Consider the following 17957-nt stretch of genomic DNA (forward strand, 5'->3'; position numbering starts at 1 on the left):
TGTACTCCTGTACTACAAAATATCACAAATCCACCTCTGCATCTGCAGTTATTTGCAAGCTCAAGTACACAAGTATATAGTGTTAGTTCTTCTGGACATTTTTATCCATCTGCACAAATGTATGTATTTGATCATATGATCTGCAGTAACTTTACTGTACTCTCTTTTCCACTTAAAGATATATCTAGTTACTAAGGAATCCTTTCTGCAAAAGAGTCTACCTCACAAGCTTAACATATTCTCTCACTTATCTTCTCCTTTTGAACCCTGCCTTTATTTCTTTTCCTAGGATTTGCCCTACTGCTTTTAAACAAATGCCTTCCTCCTTTTTAAAAAAACTACTTAATTAGTCTTAATATGCAATGTCCTATAAATAACCTTGCTTCCTAATGTCCTTCAGAACTTGTATGTGCACTAAGAACCAAGCGTCACGCCTGAAATCAGCAAGCTGACACTTGTCATTGACTCAAAAGCTTACAGGAGTTCCACAGTGAGCTGGTTTGTAAATTCACAGAAGCAAGTGGATTCCACCAAATTAGCACTTCAGAGACTCTTCGAAAAAGAGCTGAGCATAAGTAATACTCAAACAAATGGCTGGGTTTTATTGCCATAGTTGCACTGTAGATATTCTCTGCACCGTGTATTTCAATAAGGCTTTCATTGCAAGCTTTCATTTTAAACACTGATAGTAAGCAAGTCAGTAAACTTTACCTGGACAGAAGGTACATTGAGATTCAAATTAAGAATAACCATTTATTTAAGTTTTCTCCAGCTGCTACAATCATTGGCTGGGAGCATTAAGGAATGTGAGCATCTCTGTCTTAGCTGTTCAGGGAAAAAAGAAAACCCTTGTGCTTCTTGTTATCACTTTGTGTGCTTTATTATTTAATAAAAAAATACCTTGTTTTGCAAACCTGATTTTCTAAGAGATTACTGAAAAATCAATCCAATGCCTAGAAGCTAAAAACCAAAGGTATTTGCCTCAGATCCTACAGATCACAAAATGACGCAGAACAAAAACATCCTGACAAAAGCTTATTTTCTATTTCATAGAACAACTTAACACACTACCCACAGTCTTTCCAAGAACAGAAGAAAAAGTTAACACTTTTAAAAGTTAACCACAAAGCCAAGAACACATTCCAAACCACATTTTTAAGACCTCAACATTTGCTTTGCTTTTAAACATTACATTTTGTTTCTTATTTTACATTTTTCTGTTACAAAAATGCTAAACAACAGGATTTTATACAGAGCAACATACACAGGTGTCACCTAGGCATAATCTGCTGTTCTATGAGAGGCTATCAATCTTCTTCCTATTACATGCACTGGTAAAAATAAACTTAGTACCATATGAAATAATAACATGAATAAGAGCACATACGGTGTCACAGACTGTTTACATAGCTAGTAGTGAGGTATATTAGAGCAGATTAGTAGATCAAACCATTTAATGCCAATGCTCTTTACCTCTTCCATTAGATGTTATTTGAGGTTTATTTTAGACTAGACTTAGTCTTGTTCACTTGACTAAAAACACAGCTCCAAGTTTTCTGATGGAAAGCTATCCTATAGATCTTTGCTTACTTGACTGAAGGGTCTTCTCTTCTAGGAAGTGTCATGCTGTCCCTTTCATCGCTTTCATGCAGATGACAGCAGTATGTCAGTTCACACATCACCAATAGGCTCTACCATAAAGTTTCTATATCCCCTATCTTCCATATCTCTGGTCACAGAACCAAACATATGCCACTGCCGCCTTGCCGAGAAGGGACAGGATCATTCATGAAGTCCTCAATGCCAACAAGCATCATGAGAGAGGCTGCATACCTTTGCAACCCACACCATAAGGTACACTCTTGACAATGGTGCAGCACAGGCCTAATCTCATTGTGCTTTTACTGAATGCATAACAGAACCGCAATCTACGTTCAGCCATCTGAAAGACAGCAGGCTATGCGGTACAGACACTGTGCAGACGTTTCCAGTACCTTCCAAAACAAGGAGATCACTTTTAGTCTGAACCATTTGTGAGGACATCTTTGAGACCTTCCTTCAGACTGAAACACTGAGCACAGCTTCCGCAGTACCTGTATGCACAGTTCTCTGCTCTCTTTGTCATGGGTGGGGCATCCAGCAATGCACTTGTGTTAAGACTTTGTCTGCTCTTTCACTGAAGACAGTCATCAACCCACTGAATATTCAGGAGTGCATGGAGCGGGATGGGAGGAATATCACTGGACATCAATGTCTTTCAATCTGGCAAATGTTATGCAACGTTTAAAAAGGAACTGATTCCAAATACTTCTGTCTGTCTTTAATTTTCCCCTCCTCCACACTTGTGTGCTTCATACACTCCTTGCTGCATTCAATCCATTTGTTTTAGGTAAACCTGGCTAATGCAACTATGCCTTACCCCAGCCTGCAGTGCCCTTCCCTTTATGACCTATCCTGAGCGTGACTTGGGGCAGAGGGAGAGATAATAGTTTGCCAACAATCACTAACTTAACCACTGCATTTCAAAGAAATGGTATCGTCTTGAATGGTATTTGTTGTACAAGCAGCTGATTGCAGGGCTGGGACAGGATCTGACACGTGGCCAGAAGTACCAGCACCACTACCACCACAAGGTAGGTCCTCTATACACTGCGTTTGAGATGAAGAGACAGTGTGGTTGGGGTTTTGTGCAGAAGCCTAGGAGAGCCGTTATCAACGTATGTCACATTCATGACTTCTACAGTTTCCAGGACTGTGCCTGGCACACAGGCAGAGCTGGGACAGGACAAGTGGTCTCTGATGGAGCTTGCTGCTCCACAGGACTTCCCTCACAGCTCAAGGCCCCTGGGGGTTTCTCAAGGCATAGCAGCTCTCACAGTCGATCCAGGACACATATTGCCTTCCCACAGCTATGCAACAGTGCCCCAATTCTACCAGAAACCTCTTAAAAACAGCCCCATGCTCAATACATTTATAGGAAAAGAATACGCACGCTTACTCAGGTGGGCATCTGGACCATGATTTTGCAGTTCCCATTGCCTGCCATGGCAGTGAGGGGATGTTCCTGCACGTTGTCTTGTGGGGGTCCTCTGGAGGTTGCAGGCATATAGATGTGTGCAACACTGTCGGCACACTTTTCCCTGGATTTTTCTCTCAGACTGGTGGTCCTGGATGTCCTCATGAGCACTGGGCTTGGTGGTGTGCTCTCCCCTCCCCTGACGATCTGTTCAAGATCTCTGTGGTTGCGGCACACCCACCGTGCCATCGCTGAAGCATGGTTTTCCCACCTCATCGGGAACATGGTCTTCATCTACTTGAAATGAATGCAGCACTGCTTTTCAGTCCTCTCCCACTCTGCAGCAGGCTTGACATTAGCATCAGGGTAGTACATCTGCCTGGGAAACTTTTGGGCCTTTCAGAGCACATGCTGTCAAGCTCCAGGTTGCCCCTTGCCCAATATTCCAGAAGGCCAATGCAATAGTTGTCACTATTGCAAAATGCAGTAGTAGGAAAGGAGGAATAATTTTAATAAGGTTATAAAGGAAGATACTGATCATAAAAGCAGGAACAGCAAAAGAAATAGGGCTCGTGAAGAGGCTAGAAGCAAAAGCTTGGGAGAAATAAAGGAGCAGCTGAAGGTCAGAACAAGCAGACATCTGGTGATCATCAGCAAACACGAAGTCACACATAGCGTCTGGCCCTTTTGCATAGCACAAGAAGTACTTCAGAATAAGGTGGGAGCTCTTGACAGTTTTAAAGCTTTCTGTTGGCACATGTACTTTTCCTTTGCTCTGGAAAACTTCATAGTAGTGCAGTCCCACTCATTGGATCCTACCCTTTTATCCCAAGTGGCAATGCTTCTGTCTTAGCTTTCTCTGTAAAGATGTCATTCATATGTCTAAAACCACACTGTGAACCAAACCAATAAGCAAGGACAATCAAAAGACTTATTTCAGAACTGCACTATTGCTGTGATTTGAAATATCATGTAGATGCACGCCTAATGACCATTGCTTTTCTGGACTTGAGGATTCACAACCTGCTTCAAGAGGCATCTTCTGCTTGTGAGAATCTTGCTTCTAAGTTTATAAAGAGAGTGAACTTTGAGCAGTAAAGTTTACTTCTAACTTGCAAAACAGGATGCAGCAAGCCATAGTCAGTTCTGTAGTGTCTGATGCAGCAGTATCCAAACTATTTTGGAAGCAACCTCACCTTATTACAACTGTCCATGCTTCTTCAGTATCCCCAGGATTCAGAAACATATTTACTCAAAATTCAGGCACAATCCCAGCACCAGCTACCCACCAGTTCATAACAGTGAAGCATATCTCAACCAATAACAACTTAACTGGTTCTGTAAACACAAAAGTAACAATCCATTTCTGTTTTAGTACGGTCATCTTCAGTTGTACAGTGTAAGAGCAGGAAGATGGAGAAAGCTTAACCATAATATCCATTTCCTTATGCAGAACTTCTGCACCTATGATGGTCTGTAGAACAGTATGATTCCACCATATTATGCTGACTCCCCTGCTCCAGAAGCACTGGCTACAGATGGTACTCTAACAATTTCATCACAGCTTGTTTCATGTGCTTTTTCATGCCCTCAGCATCCAGTATGTTCACAATATTTTTGCAGTTCTTGTATGCTCTGGGGTACCATTGGATTTCCCTTAGTGGTTCACATGTTTCTAATTACCACTGCAAATCAAGAGAGGTGACCAGCATGCCACAACGGCAGAGCTAAAACAACTTCTGCCTCTAGGACCATTGAAAAAGACAGATCAATCACTAGGTGGGTGTCACGCTGCACAATGTTGGAGAAGTCGGGATATACACAGAATTCCTAATATCAGGTGAATGCAGACAACCAAGTCTCAGCAGGCTTAAGAACTAACAATATCGGTGCTTTTATGTGAAATGTCTTTCACTATCACTGATGGATACTGGATTCACTCCCTGAAGAAGATGCTTCAAGTAACACTGTATCTTCTTGCCCGGTGATTAGAGAATCAACAATAACCTCCAAAAAAATAACAATGTAAGGCAGAGTGATTCCTTTTTGAGCACCAAAGTTAGGGTGCACCAGGCCACTCTAATTTGACTAGTGTCTCCACCCCACTGAGTTTTATCCCCCAAGGAGAAGGACCAAGCCCTGAATGTCATCTGAGTCTTGGCTTCAGGTGCCTTGAGTGGTAGAAGAAGGAAAAAAGAGACAAGTCTCCTTAAAAGTTCTGGGTCCAACCACAGAGCTCCCAATTGCCTCCAACTCAGATCCGGTAAGAATTTGTCATCTCCAGACATGCAAAACACAACATCCTCTCCTAGATCCATAACAAAGGTAGTCTAATGGCCTATGGCTGAGGCCTCAGCAACACAGGTACACTCCACCATCTGCCATTTCTAGTTCTGTTGTTCTGGAGTTCATTGCCCCGCTGACTATCACCAGTCACACAGATGAAGTAGACAAGTTTGAAGGATAGTGAAGTTTTCTTTAAGAATTACTGTAATAGACAGGAGAGTATAAACACTGAAGATATACACACAATTTAAATACATGGCATGATGAATAGGCAGGCATATACAGAATCATCAGGAGCATCAACTGGAGGAGATGCCGTGTTTTCAAAGGCTGACTTTTTAGAATGGATCATACCTCATACAAAACTGTGGTATTTCCATGAAGGAGAGGCCCATAACAGATGTAGGAATGACCAACAACCCAGCCTAAATCAGAAGCTGCCCACCACACCTAAAGTGAAATAAAAACATAAATATAGTAAGGCGTTTTTAAGAGGAGTTCAAAAACATTTACAGACATTTAAACAGAATTACCTCACCAGGTTTGAGCCCATATACAGCTGACATTGTCCAGTTCAGCATAACTGCATAGCCACCTGTTGGTCTGACAACACCCTAAATGAGAAAATTTGAATACTTAAGATCATTTGAAGAATGCAATGATATTCCTCTCTTCAATGAAATTTTAGGGTTTTAGCAGCAGTAGGCTTAAAGTTGTCTAATTCCAATATTCCTTACTTAAGAAAAGGATCCATTCCAAGAAGTACATGCTTGTGTTAGCATTCCCACAGAAGAAGCAATTTGGGAAAACAAACACACAAATAAACAAAAGATAGAATAAAAAAAATACAAAAAAAAAGAAAACAAAAAATACAAAGCCTAGATGACAATAGTTTTCAGAAGATAACTAACAAAACTAGAATTCTCTCATTAGAATTGGATATACTGACAAAAAATAAGAGACCACGTATTTACCTCACTTAATCTGTGGCCATCTAAATGTTAGGCATGTTTTCAATTCATTGCCTAGTCTCTCTGTATCATCACTGGAAAACAGGAGCACCTGTGGAGCAGCTGATCACTAAAATAACTGGGGTGAATTACTCCCTGAAATGTACCTCTCTTTCTGCAATGACTCTTTTTAAAGATGTCAGAAAACTGGCTTAAAGCAATTAAACTATTTTTGAAAGGTTTAATATCTAGCCTGAAGTATACATACAAATGCAAAATAAAGAACACCCCAGTCTTAGTCTAAAAGAAGGATTTGAAAATTAGAATGAGAGAGTATCAATCACATCATGCACCTTAGTAAGCCAAAAAACAGCTCTGGAACATTGTTAATAGGAAAAAATCTTGCAATATTTCGTAATATTTTTATGTTTAATATACATTTCATCATCTTCTACTACACTGTTTCTAGAAGAAAGAATTAAGTAAACTGTGTCCTGATGTCCTGAACTAAGATTTGGAAGAGATTCATCAGACCAAACAAATGTCTACAGAGCAGACCTTACAATGCAGCTATCTGCTGTGCTAGGCACAGTACATTCTCTTTATGAAGTCAACAGAACAAAATAGGCACTTTCAGGCCTCATCCAAGAAATGAGGAACTGTGGAGACATATTAACTCATTAAAACAGACAGCAGAGAATGGTTAAATAATACTTCACAAATTTCAGAAAGCACATTGCCTTTATTAGTCTCAGCTTCTTAGTCCCCAATTAACGAAAGATTTGTTATGAAGGTCATAACTGAGTAACTTTACTTGCATGACCATTTAAAAGCAAGTTCCTTAAATTTTATTCTTTAAGTTATTCACTGTAGCTTAGCGCTAGTAGACAACCTCCCTCTTATATGGATGTTTTATTCAAGGTGTCTATATTTTTTTTCTGGAGAGCTAACACAGTGGAATGAAGAACTTTTATCTCTGAAATATTATATTTTGAAACTAACAGTCAAGGAAAACACCTGTTCTAAGAATCTTACCTTGGATCTTTTGACAATACAATTAAATAATTCAAGATATATGTGTTGCTTTAAAGCGCCCACGTTCAAGGCAAAAACAGAAGACATTTTTCTCAGCAAAACTGACATTTGTTTTCCCTCACCTCCCCATAGATTCTGAACTCTACAGGCCACAACATTAAATAATTTTCTAGTAGTAGCCTAAGCACTACCATATGCAGGTATGTGTGATACTGTCTCTGAATTTGTGGTGGTAAGACCACCGGCAGAAAACTATATTGAGCTTGTCTTCTACTCCTTAAAAGAGAATTGTTAGTACCAAACAAACAGTCAAGAGTTTTCTTTTAAAATATGATCCTTTAAAAATAGATCATTAAGACTAATCAGCATTTGAAAGCAAACATTTTCAAAGAATGTCCTATGTGAGTTTTCACCTACTGAATCTAAACTTTCATTTTCGTTGGAATAATGTTCTCAGAACTGTTCAGTAACACAAGCCTTCAGAACATGCTTAATTCCATTTAATCTGTAATGTTATTCACTACATTTTATCTATTGGAAGATTAGCTAATATGTAAATAATGACTAAGCAAAGACTATTCAGCAATAAATGCTATCACACGAGTGACACATCAACTAATCTTACCATTAAGTGACTATACCACACTTATCTGAATCAGTTAATAGACAATTAAATTAAAGGATAAAATACATTCTTCTGTCCTCAAAAGTTTATACTGTACAAACATTTTGAACTAAATGCAGTTTATCCTTATATTTCTACTACTTAAATAAACAAATACAATTTATTCCTGGACACTGACTTTAAAGGAGTGAGATGTGAATAAATGAGATTAAACCATTTCTAGCAATGCTTATTATTTATATTACTGAGCTCTGGCAAACATTTTCAACCTTTTAAATGAAGTATTTTCTCAAGTGGAGCTGCAAATAGGTTGGTCACAGACACTTAAGACTACTGACAGTCCTTTACCTTGGGCAAGCCTGTTGTTCCAGACGTATAGAGAATATAAAGTGGATGGTCTGATGAAACAGGGACACATTTGTAACACTGTGCTTTTGCAAGCTCTTCTTCCCAGTCAAGATCGCGACCTGGGACAAGAGGAACATGGCCCTGCCCATTGAAAAATAGAAAATTGTTGAAAGAAAAACAGATGGAACAAATGGAATTGGGTCAAAAAACATCTACTATTCAATTTTTTTTTACACTACTATTCAGTTTTCTGTAAAGGAACCTCCCTGCTGCATTAGTTCTATTTATTATTTAAATCTTATGAATATAAAGTTGTCTCATAAAATTCAAAACCAAACTACAACAGATACACTAAAAATTTTACTTGTAAAAGAGAAAAGGCTCGTGCACTACAAACACATTTGAAAGTTAACAGAAAGGCATAACAACTGTACACCCACCAAATTAGGTCGCTTGTAAATGAGAACTTTATCAGGTTTGCTCTGCACCCTTGCCAGTGCTCCTTCCAGGAGGGATATGTATTCCACTTTCCTTTTCGGTTCTACTCCAAAACTTGCTGTTGCAATAAGTTTGGGCTAAAATAAAGCAGTTAGATTGTTAACATATACATTTGCAATACATTTTATATATGTAAGCTAATACCATGTTTTCCATTAAATTCTTTGATTAATGATGTTCAATGTGTAAAATCTATTTTCACATAATTAGAAATAGGGGGGTTCAGCTTTCTAAGGAAATCAAGCTTGTGTGATCTTGCTGTCCACGCATCTGTTTTTTGTTCAGGAGCACACTAATAACTTCTGACACTCTTTACGATTTTCAACCAAATTTGAGTAAGAAATCAACAGTATTAAGTTCTTGTAAGTGGCACAAAAATTAATGAACAGAAAGAAAAATCCATGTCCACTTTAGCCCCTCCATTAAGGAAAAGTGGTACAGTGATATCTGTCCTGTTTAGCCTGCTTTCTGATTATCTGCCTGCACCCAATGGCATATTTCAAAACTGTAGCACTTTGCTGGCTCTTTTCCAGCCTGCAATTAAATGGCACAGAAGGGAAAACAGAAGAAAGAGGAAAAAGAAGACAAACAAGAGACGACAGGAAACTACAAATACAGGAAGAGAATAAGCTAAAGTCATAAGGCACGCGAGGGAAGCAAAGCTAGAGTCTTTTAAATAATGGTTACAGGATTTAGGATGTAAACCCACTAAAAATCAGATTTGCATAGCTCTGGGGTTTTTTTTAGAATAATTTCTATTTCCAAATGTAGATCTAGCATCTTTGTCATTAAATTAACCTCAGGTTTTATGTAAGATTTCCTAAGTCAAGAAATCTGCATACAATTTTGGCTTAGGTCCGAGATCAGTAATTTTATTTCCTATATTTCAGGAAATAAAGGTAGCATCAAAGAAACTACGTGTTAGAACACATTTTAATTGGAGAAGAATGAGTCTTCAATCTCCTTGCTTTTGCAGTTTTAGAAGTATATTTATCTTACACCACTCAGTTTGATCAAGCTAGTTTACTAATTGTATGCATTAGCATAAATCTCATTAAGTAGGCACAAACCACAATGCCATAGTTAAGGCTGCATTAAACTCAGCACAGAAAACAAAGATTAAATTATTTTCCTGTGCAATAAGAAAATGTTTCCTGTCCAAATATGCCATTCAGGGAAGTTTGCTAATTAGCGTGTATTCAAAATAAAGATTTCAGGTGAGCTTTAAAATCTCAGCATTCATCATCTTTGTCTTTTGGGATGCACTGATTTTAACAAAAGATGATACAATACAATGCAGTTAAAAAGAAAATTCAGCTGGAGGCTACCCTGAAATTAGACTGTAATTAATGTGAGATATTAACACGGTTCTATTCAATTGTTAAGACGAAAGACTGTTGTCAACACCAGGTTTACAGTCATTTGTAAATGGTGCCACTTCTGCTCATCAATTGCTTTGTATGCAGCAAGGAAGTCTAAAAAAACTAAATTGGCTAAGGTGATGTATTTCCCAAGTGAGAGTTGCTACTTGGAAGCATCATGGATCGATGTGCAAATCAAAGGTCCATTACTGGCTTTAACTGCTGTTTTCTAGTGTTTTACCTCTCTGCCTACTGACATTTACTTCCCCTGCATCTCTGCTTCCATATTGCTCTCATACACCCATTTCCCACCTCTTCTGCGGCTCCATGTAGCCCTGCACTATCAGATTACATAGAAATAGAACTCGTTTGAAGGAAAACCAGGAAAATTCAAAGGTTTCCTGGAGGAGGAATGCCAGCGATAGTGAGCTGTACAAAAAAAAACCAAAAAACCCCAAAACAATACGAACAAGTAGAAATGAGATAAAGCAAGGACCAATAGTACCAGACCAACAATTTTATTCTGTTGCAAAGACTCCTCCTACAAATTCTTCTATAGTCTCTAACAGCATACAAGGCAAAGTTTAGAAAAAACAATAAATACATTTTATTGGGCTAGCTAATAAAGCTGCAAAAAGCCTGAACTGAAAAAGAACTAGCTTTAGGGCACAAAATGTCAGGAGCATCATGAAGATGTTTACTGAGAGATCCAGCACTCAGGCCTTCATTATTCAACACACAAAGCTCTTTCCTCTTCATGCCCCAGCCATACATCTGATCACACACACGTATGCTGTTTTGTTATGCTTCACTCTGCCTTAAAATGTGACACACATTTTAAAGAAATGCAGTGTTTATGCAGTCGTTATACAGCTCTGCTGCACCTGCTGGTACTGCACTCGCTTTGTGGTTAGATGATCCATGTCAGACTGCCTGCACATTAAGTTCTCCCAGATATTATACAGTGCTCTAAAGACAGACATCGGAATGATACCATACAAAAAGTTAAAAATAAAACGCAAGATAGTGCCTTCTCATCTGCAATACATATGAGAAAAATAAACAGTGCTTCAGGACAAGAAAAGACCAGACTGCAACTATTATAGGGCAATTGTGCATCTTAAGTATCAGCAGCTGAGCTTGCAGCCTAATCACTCAAGGTGATCATCTTGATGAGAGAGTTGATCATCTTATGATGAGAAGTAGGGGTAACCATTCATAGCCATACCTGTACGGAGGAACTATGTCTTATTCAGAATAAACTATTACAAAATATCAGCTCATTTTCTCAAGGTGGTCTTATTAAAATTTCCAAACGTGTCAACTGTAAATAAGTGAGGAATACAGTATTTCTGACCTCAATGAAAGATAGTAAGAGTTTTGAGTAACTTTGACATGTTGTATATTTCGTATTCAAAGAATTGTTGCTCACTTGCAAATCATAATTCACTGCTTTAGTGAAGTGCACATCTTAAAAACTCCATTACTTGTATTTAATTTTGCAGGGTTTGGACTTAAAATCTAAAAAGTTCTCTGGAATTGCTATATAATTGTGATTCAAAAAGCATGAGAAAATTTGATGGTTGAAGACACAGTAACTATCCTATTAAACAGGTGTATAAGCATATTGTTCTTAAGCAGCCTTCTCAGTTTTCCTAGTTTACTAAGATAAAGTGCCTAAACAGATGTCATGTTAACGTCTCAAAATATAGTTAATAACCTTCTCCATCTGATGGAAAAGTAGCACTGTGAGCTGTAGGCAATCCAGGAGATTGCATGGAGTTCACTGAGGATAACTTCTTAAGCCAGGTAACAGACAGCCCAACCAGAGGGGATGCGATACCAGACCTGTTGGTCACCAGTGTAAGTGAGATAATCGGTGACATCAAGACTAGAGGCAGCCTGGGCTGCAGTGATCATGCACTGGTGGACTTCACAGTCCTAAGGGATATGGGTCAGGCAAAGAGTAAAGTCAGGACCCTGAATTTTAGGAAAGAAAACTGCCAGCTCTTCAAGGAGTTAGTCAATAGCACCCCCTGGGAAACTGCCCTCAGGGACAATGGTGCAGAACAGAGCTGGTGGATCTCTAAAGATGCTTTCCACACAATGCAATGGCTCTCGATCCCCAGGTGTAAGAAACAGGGAAAACAAGGCAAGAGACCAGCACGGTTGAGTCGATACCTGCTGAGCAAACTAAAGGGCAAGAAGGAAATGCATAGGCAGTGGAAGCAGGGACGGGTATCCTCGGAAGAGTATAGGGATGCTGCCCAGTTGTATAGGGATGGGGTTAGGAAGGCAAAGGCACAGCTGGAGCTGAACTTGGCAAGGGATGCAAAAAATAATAAGAAGGGCTTCTACAGGTATGTCAACCAGAAAAGGAAGGTCAAAGAAAGTGTACCCCCCTTGATGAGCAAGACTGGCAAGCTGGTAACAACAGATGAGAAGACTGAGGTACTCAATTACTTTTTTGCCTCAGTCTTCACTGGTAACCTCGCTTCCCACAGCTCTCAAGTGGATGGGCCACAAGACAGACTGGGGGAGCAAAGTCCCTCCCACAGTAAGAGAAGATAAGGTTTGTGACCACGAACCTGAACATACGTAAGTCTATGGGACCTGATGAGATGCATCCCATACTCCTGAGGGAACTGGCTGATGGAGTGACTACATCAGTGGACAAGAGCTACAGATGTCGTCTATCTGGACCTCTGTAAGGCCTTTGACACAGTCCTCCACAATACCCTTCAGCCTGGAGAAGAGAAGGGTCCAAGGAGACCTTATTTGTGGCCTTTCGGTACTTAAAAGGGGGCCTACAAGAAAGATGGGGACAATCTTTTTAGCAAGGCCTGTTATGATAAGACAGGGAGTAATGGTTTTAAACTAAAAGCAGGGAGATTTAGACTAGATAGAAGGAAGAAATTTTTTATACTAAGGGTGGTGAAACACTGCAACTGGTTGGCCAGAGAGGTCGTAGATTCCCCAGCCCTGGAAACATTCAAGGTCAGATCGGATGGGGCTCTGAGCAACCTGATCTAGTTGAAGATGTCCCTGCTTATTGCAGGGGGTTGGACTAGATGACCTTTAAAGGTCCCTTCCAACCCAAACTATTCTGTGATTCTATGAAAGTATCTATTGTTTCAACATTGCAAACTACATATTCCCAGATTCAGGCGAAAGATGACAAGAAATGCCTGTTCTCACGCTCTGTAACACTTCATCACAATTCACTAGAGAATGTCTATACCTGGCCAGTACCTGACAAGAGTAGAAATTATCATCTGCAGGACTCTGCAGCCTTCCCAGATCTATTTAAAATTCAAGATAAATTAAGGTAAGCTGGTAAAGTATATGTACTTTTTCATAGTCACTAGAAAGTGCTTGTTATTTCTTTCACTCAGATCTGCAATAAAATGTGAAGTCTGACCTTTCTTTCACATCTCACAGCATCTCACAGACAGCTTTCCATTGCACATCTTTAACTCTTCCTAATTAACCTTACCAACATTAGGACCTGTACTGCAGCACCTAAACCAATTCATGTAAAAGCCTAAAAGAAAGGTCAGGTTTTCTTGAGACTGCTTCAATTAACTTCTGAGTTCAGCAGAATACCATCTATCACAGCTACTTATAGATAATCTCAGTAGTGTGCAATTCACTTATCATGAAAGCTTTACCATGTTGCAAAATTGGGGCATGTTTTGAAATTTATATTGATGATGTGCCTCTCCTCTTTACTTACACTTTCATTACACATCACATGGACCAAAAATCATCCACAATATTTAGACCTGCCTTTCAAAGAAACAACAAGGCAATGTAAACTAGGATTTCATCCATGGCCTGCAGCTAGTAATTCTACAGTTTACCTTTCAGAAGACTTTCTATGTGACCTTGGGTAAATCACTTAAACTTTCTCTGTTTTCTTTTTAATGCATGAAGCAAGGATTACAATCACTGCGCTGTCTCCCTTTGTTCCTCAGAGAAAATCCATTGGGATTAATTAGTTAATATCTGCAAAATACTCTAAAAGTAAACACACTAGATGATTTGTATTGTACCAACCTTCACTTTAGAAGTTTATAATTGTTTTCTTCTACATTATTTTCCCCTAATTCTATGAGTTAAAATTAATTTTTATAGCTTGTTTAAAAAGTGGGGGAGTGGGAAGAAAGACAAGGAAAACTATGGAGCTATTGTTTGCCTTCCCCTAGCTTTTTTTCACATTTCAAACAAACCATTTCAGCCATTTTATTAAATTCTTCTTTGTCAAAACATCAAGGCAGGGAGGGGGGATGCATTCCACCTTCTGTTTACAGATACTTATAAAATTCAAGCCTTGGTGATCTGGAAAGCACTTCTGCACACAAAAATCTAAGTAAATGTTCCACAAATCCTGTGGACTTTACCCTTCATAATGTTTTGGCTTACACGTCTAACCAATAGATAGATGGCTACCACAGATGGTCTGAATGATCCTGGTGACTGATCAAGATGACAAAGACTTTTGTCTTCTTCACTGGTAGAAAACAAGAAAAGAAACTTCCAGCAAAAACATTAGCTGCTTCAAAACTAATGCATATGCAAGCTATTAATATGCACATATAAGCTACTAAGTAGATTATTAAAGTACTATTTGCATTTTCACTTAGAAAGACTTACATAATGCTTCATAAACAAGCTCAACTTGTGCCAAACTTGGAAGCCTTTAAAGCATTCACCTCTATTAATTATGTCCTCTGCAGAGTCACTTACTTAAGGCAACTGGTTCCTCAGCTGCCTTGATTCACGCAGAAGTTAGACAAAGTAGATTTATAGCTGAAAAAATGTACTACCTAATGTGTCTAAACAACAAGTAAACCAATGAAGTTATTTAGGTTTGGCAGCACTGTCCTCACACACTTGAGGAAAATACTGGGTGAAAAGACAATTTTAAGGTGATGCTTTGTAGAAAAAGACTGACAAATGGAAGAAGAAAGTATGCTGTAAACAGACAGCAGTGTGTTAAACTCTTTTTTAAGAGAGCTTTTTTAAAAGAGGTCAAAATTTGTATCTCAATGTCTGCTATAAAAGTATCAACCTCAGCACAGATGTAATACTTTGTTCACACTGCAATGTTAGATATTATAAACAAATTGAGATTGTGTTTCACACACGGAGAAATGTCATCCTCTCTGGAAAAAAAAAAAAACACGGGTTTTTGACATCGACTTATATGCATAACTAATGCTGTAGTGTTTGTTGTTCCAAATACATATTACCTTTGCGTGATCAATGCGAACAGAAAGCTCTTTAGACGCAAATCCACCAAAAATCAGGCTATGGATGGCTCCTATTCTTGCACAAGCCAGCATACAGTACATTGTCTGTGGAATCATGGGCATGTAGATGACCACACGATCTCCTTTCTTCACACCATGTCTAACCATGACATCAGCTAACTTGGAGACCTGTACTGACAAAACGTTCACAACATATTAAAAGTTTCTCAAGGTCTGCTGTTGCCCCATAAAAAACAACTTTCACCCCCTTTCACCCCATGAACAGACACAGGACATTAAGGATACAAACCAGTATGATATGTAAAACTGATGAGAGATGCAATCCAGGTTCAATAAACTTAGGACAATATCCTTTTTGCAAAAAACACTGTAATATGTTTTTCTTTTGTAAAATGAGAATGGACTGAAGCTAATTATTTTAGATATTCGAGCAAAAAAAGTCAATGGCAATTTTTTGCAAACTCTTAAATGACAGTCGAATTACTCGTTCTTTTATCCAGATAACTGTTTATGTTTGTCAATTTTAGCTTTTAAGAATGGATGTAAACAGGACATTTCATAATGCAAATCCTGTCCTACCTAGTGAAGTCTGAAACACAAATCAATACGTAGTTAATAGTTTCTCTACTACAGTGTTTTAAACTTCTCTGAATCCAAGACAAGAAATCTTATACCAAACCAAATGTAAAAACAAATGTAAATGTAAATTTTATACCCTGAACCAAATGTAAATACAAATTCAGAGAAACACATTTAGATTTAAGAAGTCATTTTTCCTCTCATTTTCAGATTTTCATTTTTGGTAAGCAGAAGCCTGAAGACAGGCTATGCATGGCAGCAAAGGACTGGAACTCAAGAAATGTGACAGAACAACAGCAATGTCAGGGATCTGTAGCATCATGAGAAAATATTTATTACCCCGAGAGTGTATAGTATTCTGTCACTAAACTAGTAGTGAGTATTTCATTAGTACACCAGGATGGACAATTTACCACACAGTAACTTCTGTTAGAGTGAGTATGGGAGCCTGTGACAAGCACTGTGCGCTTGTCCCAACCTGCTTGTTGTGGCATGGAAACGTGTCATCTTCTGGTGGCGAAGCAAACTACTAACTCCCCAAGAGCAACTGAATGAACTCAGCTGTCAGAGGCTTCTTGAGTTCCAGAGGCTGACAGTTGTGTAACACTCAGTATCTAAACCTGCTCACTGCCTTTAAATTTTTGTATTTGCGTGTGGAGGTGTATAAGTAATAAGGTAAAACTGATGTAACTGTGCACAAGATGTAGGCTAATAGGTTAACAGGAAAAAACGTAGACTAAGAAGAAACAAGTAGATTAATAAACTAATAGGAAACAGGCTGGAAGTAGAAACATCTCAGAAGTTATGAGATCGAATACTCCGTAAGCACGGTTACATGCCAGTCAGACGTAACAAGACCAGGAGTTTTAGTTGCAACAGTCTTACATTAGTGATAAGACTAAAAACTTAAATTATCTAGGAAGTTCCTGGGATATCTGAAGACGTATAAATCTAATTTCACAACAAAGGAGCTCCTCTGTCTTACAGGTGACCTCTTCTTACCTACAGTAGTAAAACTCGTCTTTAAGAGGTTGCCATTCACTAAAAAACACTACAACAAACACAAGAAGTTTAAACATTCTGATTTCTTTCACTACCCATGTAACATGAATTTACTCACATATGAATTTCTCATATCTTACCTGTACTGCATTATTCCTTATTTGTTCATTATATAGCACAGATAAGGCTTCAAATAAAATTTAGCCTCATTAAAGACTCTTTTCCTCCGGTAATATCAGACTGGGGAGAAAGGAAAGGGGAGAAAAACTCCTGAGAACAGCAGGGGGTTGTTGCCTGCAGAGGTGTTTTCGGTGACCCAGCAGATAATGCAAGCAATGGGAGTAGCCTAGGCCATTAATACACATCATGCAAGCAGGACAGGAGGGAAGGACCCTCTTTTTCAAGGATGAGCTAATCAGGAGGGTAAATTTTCTTGGAAATGTTTTACTTTCATTTGTATTATCCATCAAGTTTGAGTTTTCTCTATTTGAAGAGGTGCCTTATTCCAGTTTAATATTTCAAATTCTAGTACCACTGTTACTTTCTGAGATTCACAGGCATTAGGGTCTTTCTTTTATGGTCATATTCAAGAAAACTTTGAGCAACTACATCCAGTCCTAGAAGTCTATCTGATACTTGTACTGAAGAGGATAATACAGCACTACCCACTGCTTCTCTCTTCAGGGGGAACACATGTTCAGACTTTGAGCAATCTGAGACACTAACATCCAGAAGCTCCAGACGTATCTGCCCTGTGTTTGCATTAAATACACAGCTCACCCACAATCAAACTATGCATATTTCTACACTTCTGCCTGAGGATTTAAGAAAATGGAAACATAGAAGCCCCAAGCACGCATGCTTGCATCAGAAGATAACAGTGTAGCTTCCATTTTTTATAAACACTGCATAAATCCCTGATGTCATTTTCTACGACAAGAGAGTATTTTTATAAGGCAAGGTCATCACCATATCCAGCTG

At 38.7% G+C, this 17957-nt stretch overlaps 1 protein-coding gene across 1 annotated transcript in view; it reads right to left on the minus strand.

Annotated features, from left to right (window-relative positions):
• ACSS3 (acyl-CoA synthetase short chain family member 3) overlaps positions 1-17957 on the minus strand; it is an 87918-nt gene that overhangs the window by 55685 nt on the left and 14276 nt on the right. Inside the window, exons 3-7 of the mRNA XM_086471389.1 lie at positions 15375-15563; positions 8701-8835; positions 8261-8401; positions 5836-5916; positions 5657-5752 (exon numbers count right to left, since the gene is read on the minus strand). Coding sequence (XP_086327515.1) covers positions 5657-5752; positions 5836-5916; positions 8261-8401; positions 8701-8835; positions 15375-15563 — 642 coding nt within the window. The remainder of the gene's footprint in view (positions 1-5656; positions 5753-5835; positions 5917-8260; positions 8402-8700; positions 8836-15374; positions 15564-17957) is intronic.

The sequence above is a fragment of the Leptosomus discolor genome, chromosome 1, assembly GCF_034619465.1.
Source record: "Leptosomus discolor isolate bLepDis1 chromosome 1, bLepDis1.hap2, whole genome shotgun sequence".
Taxonomy (NCBI): Eukaryota; Metazoa; Chordata; class Aves; order Leptosomiformes; family Leptosomidae; genus Leptosomus; species Leptosomus discolor.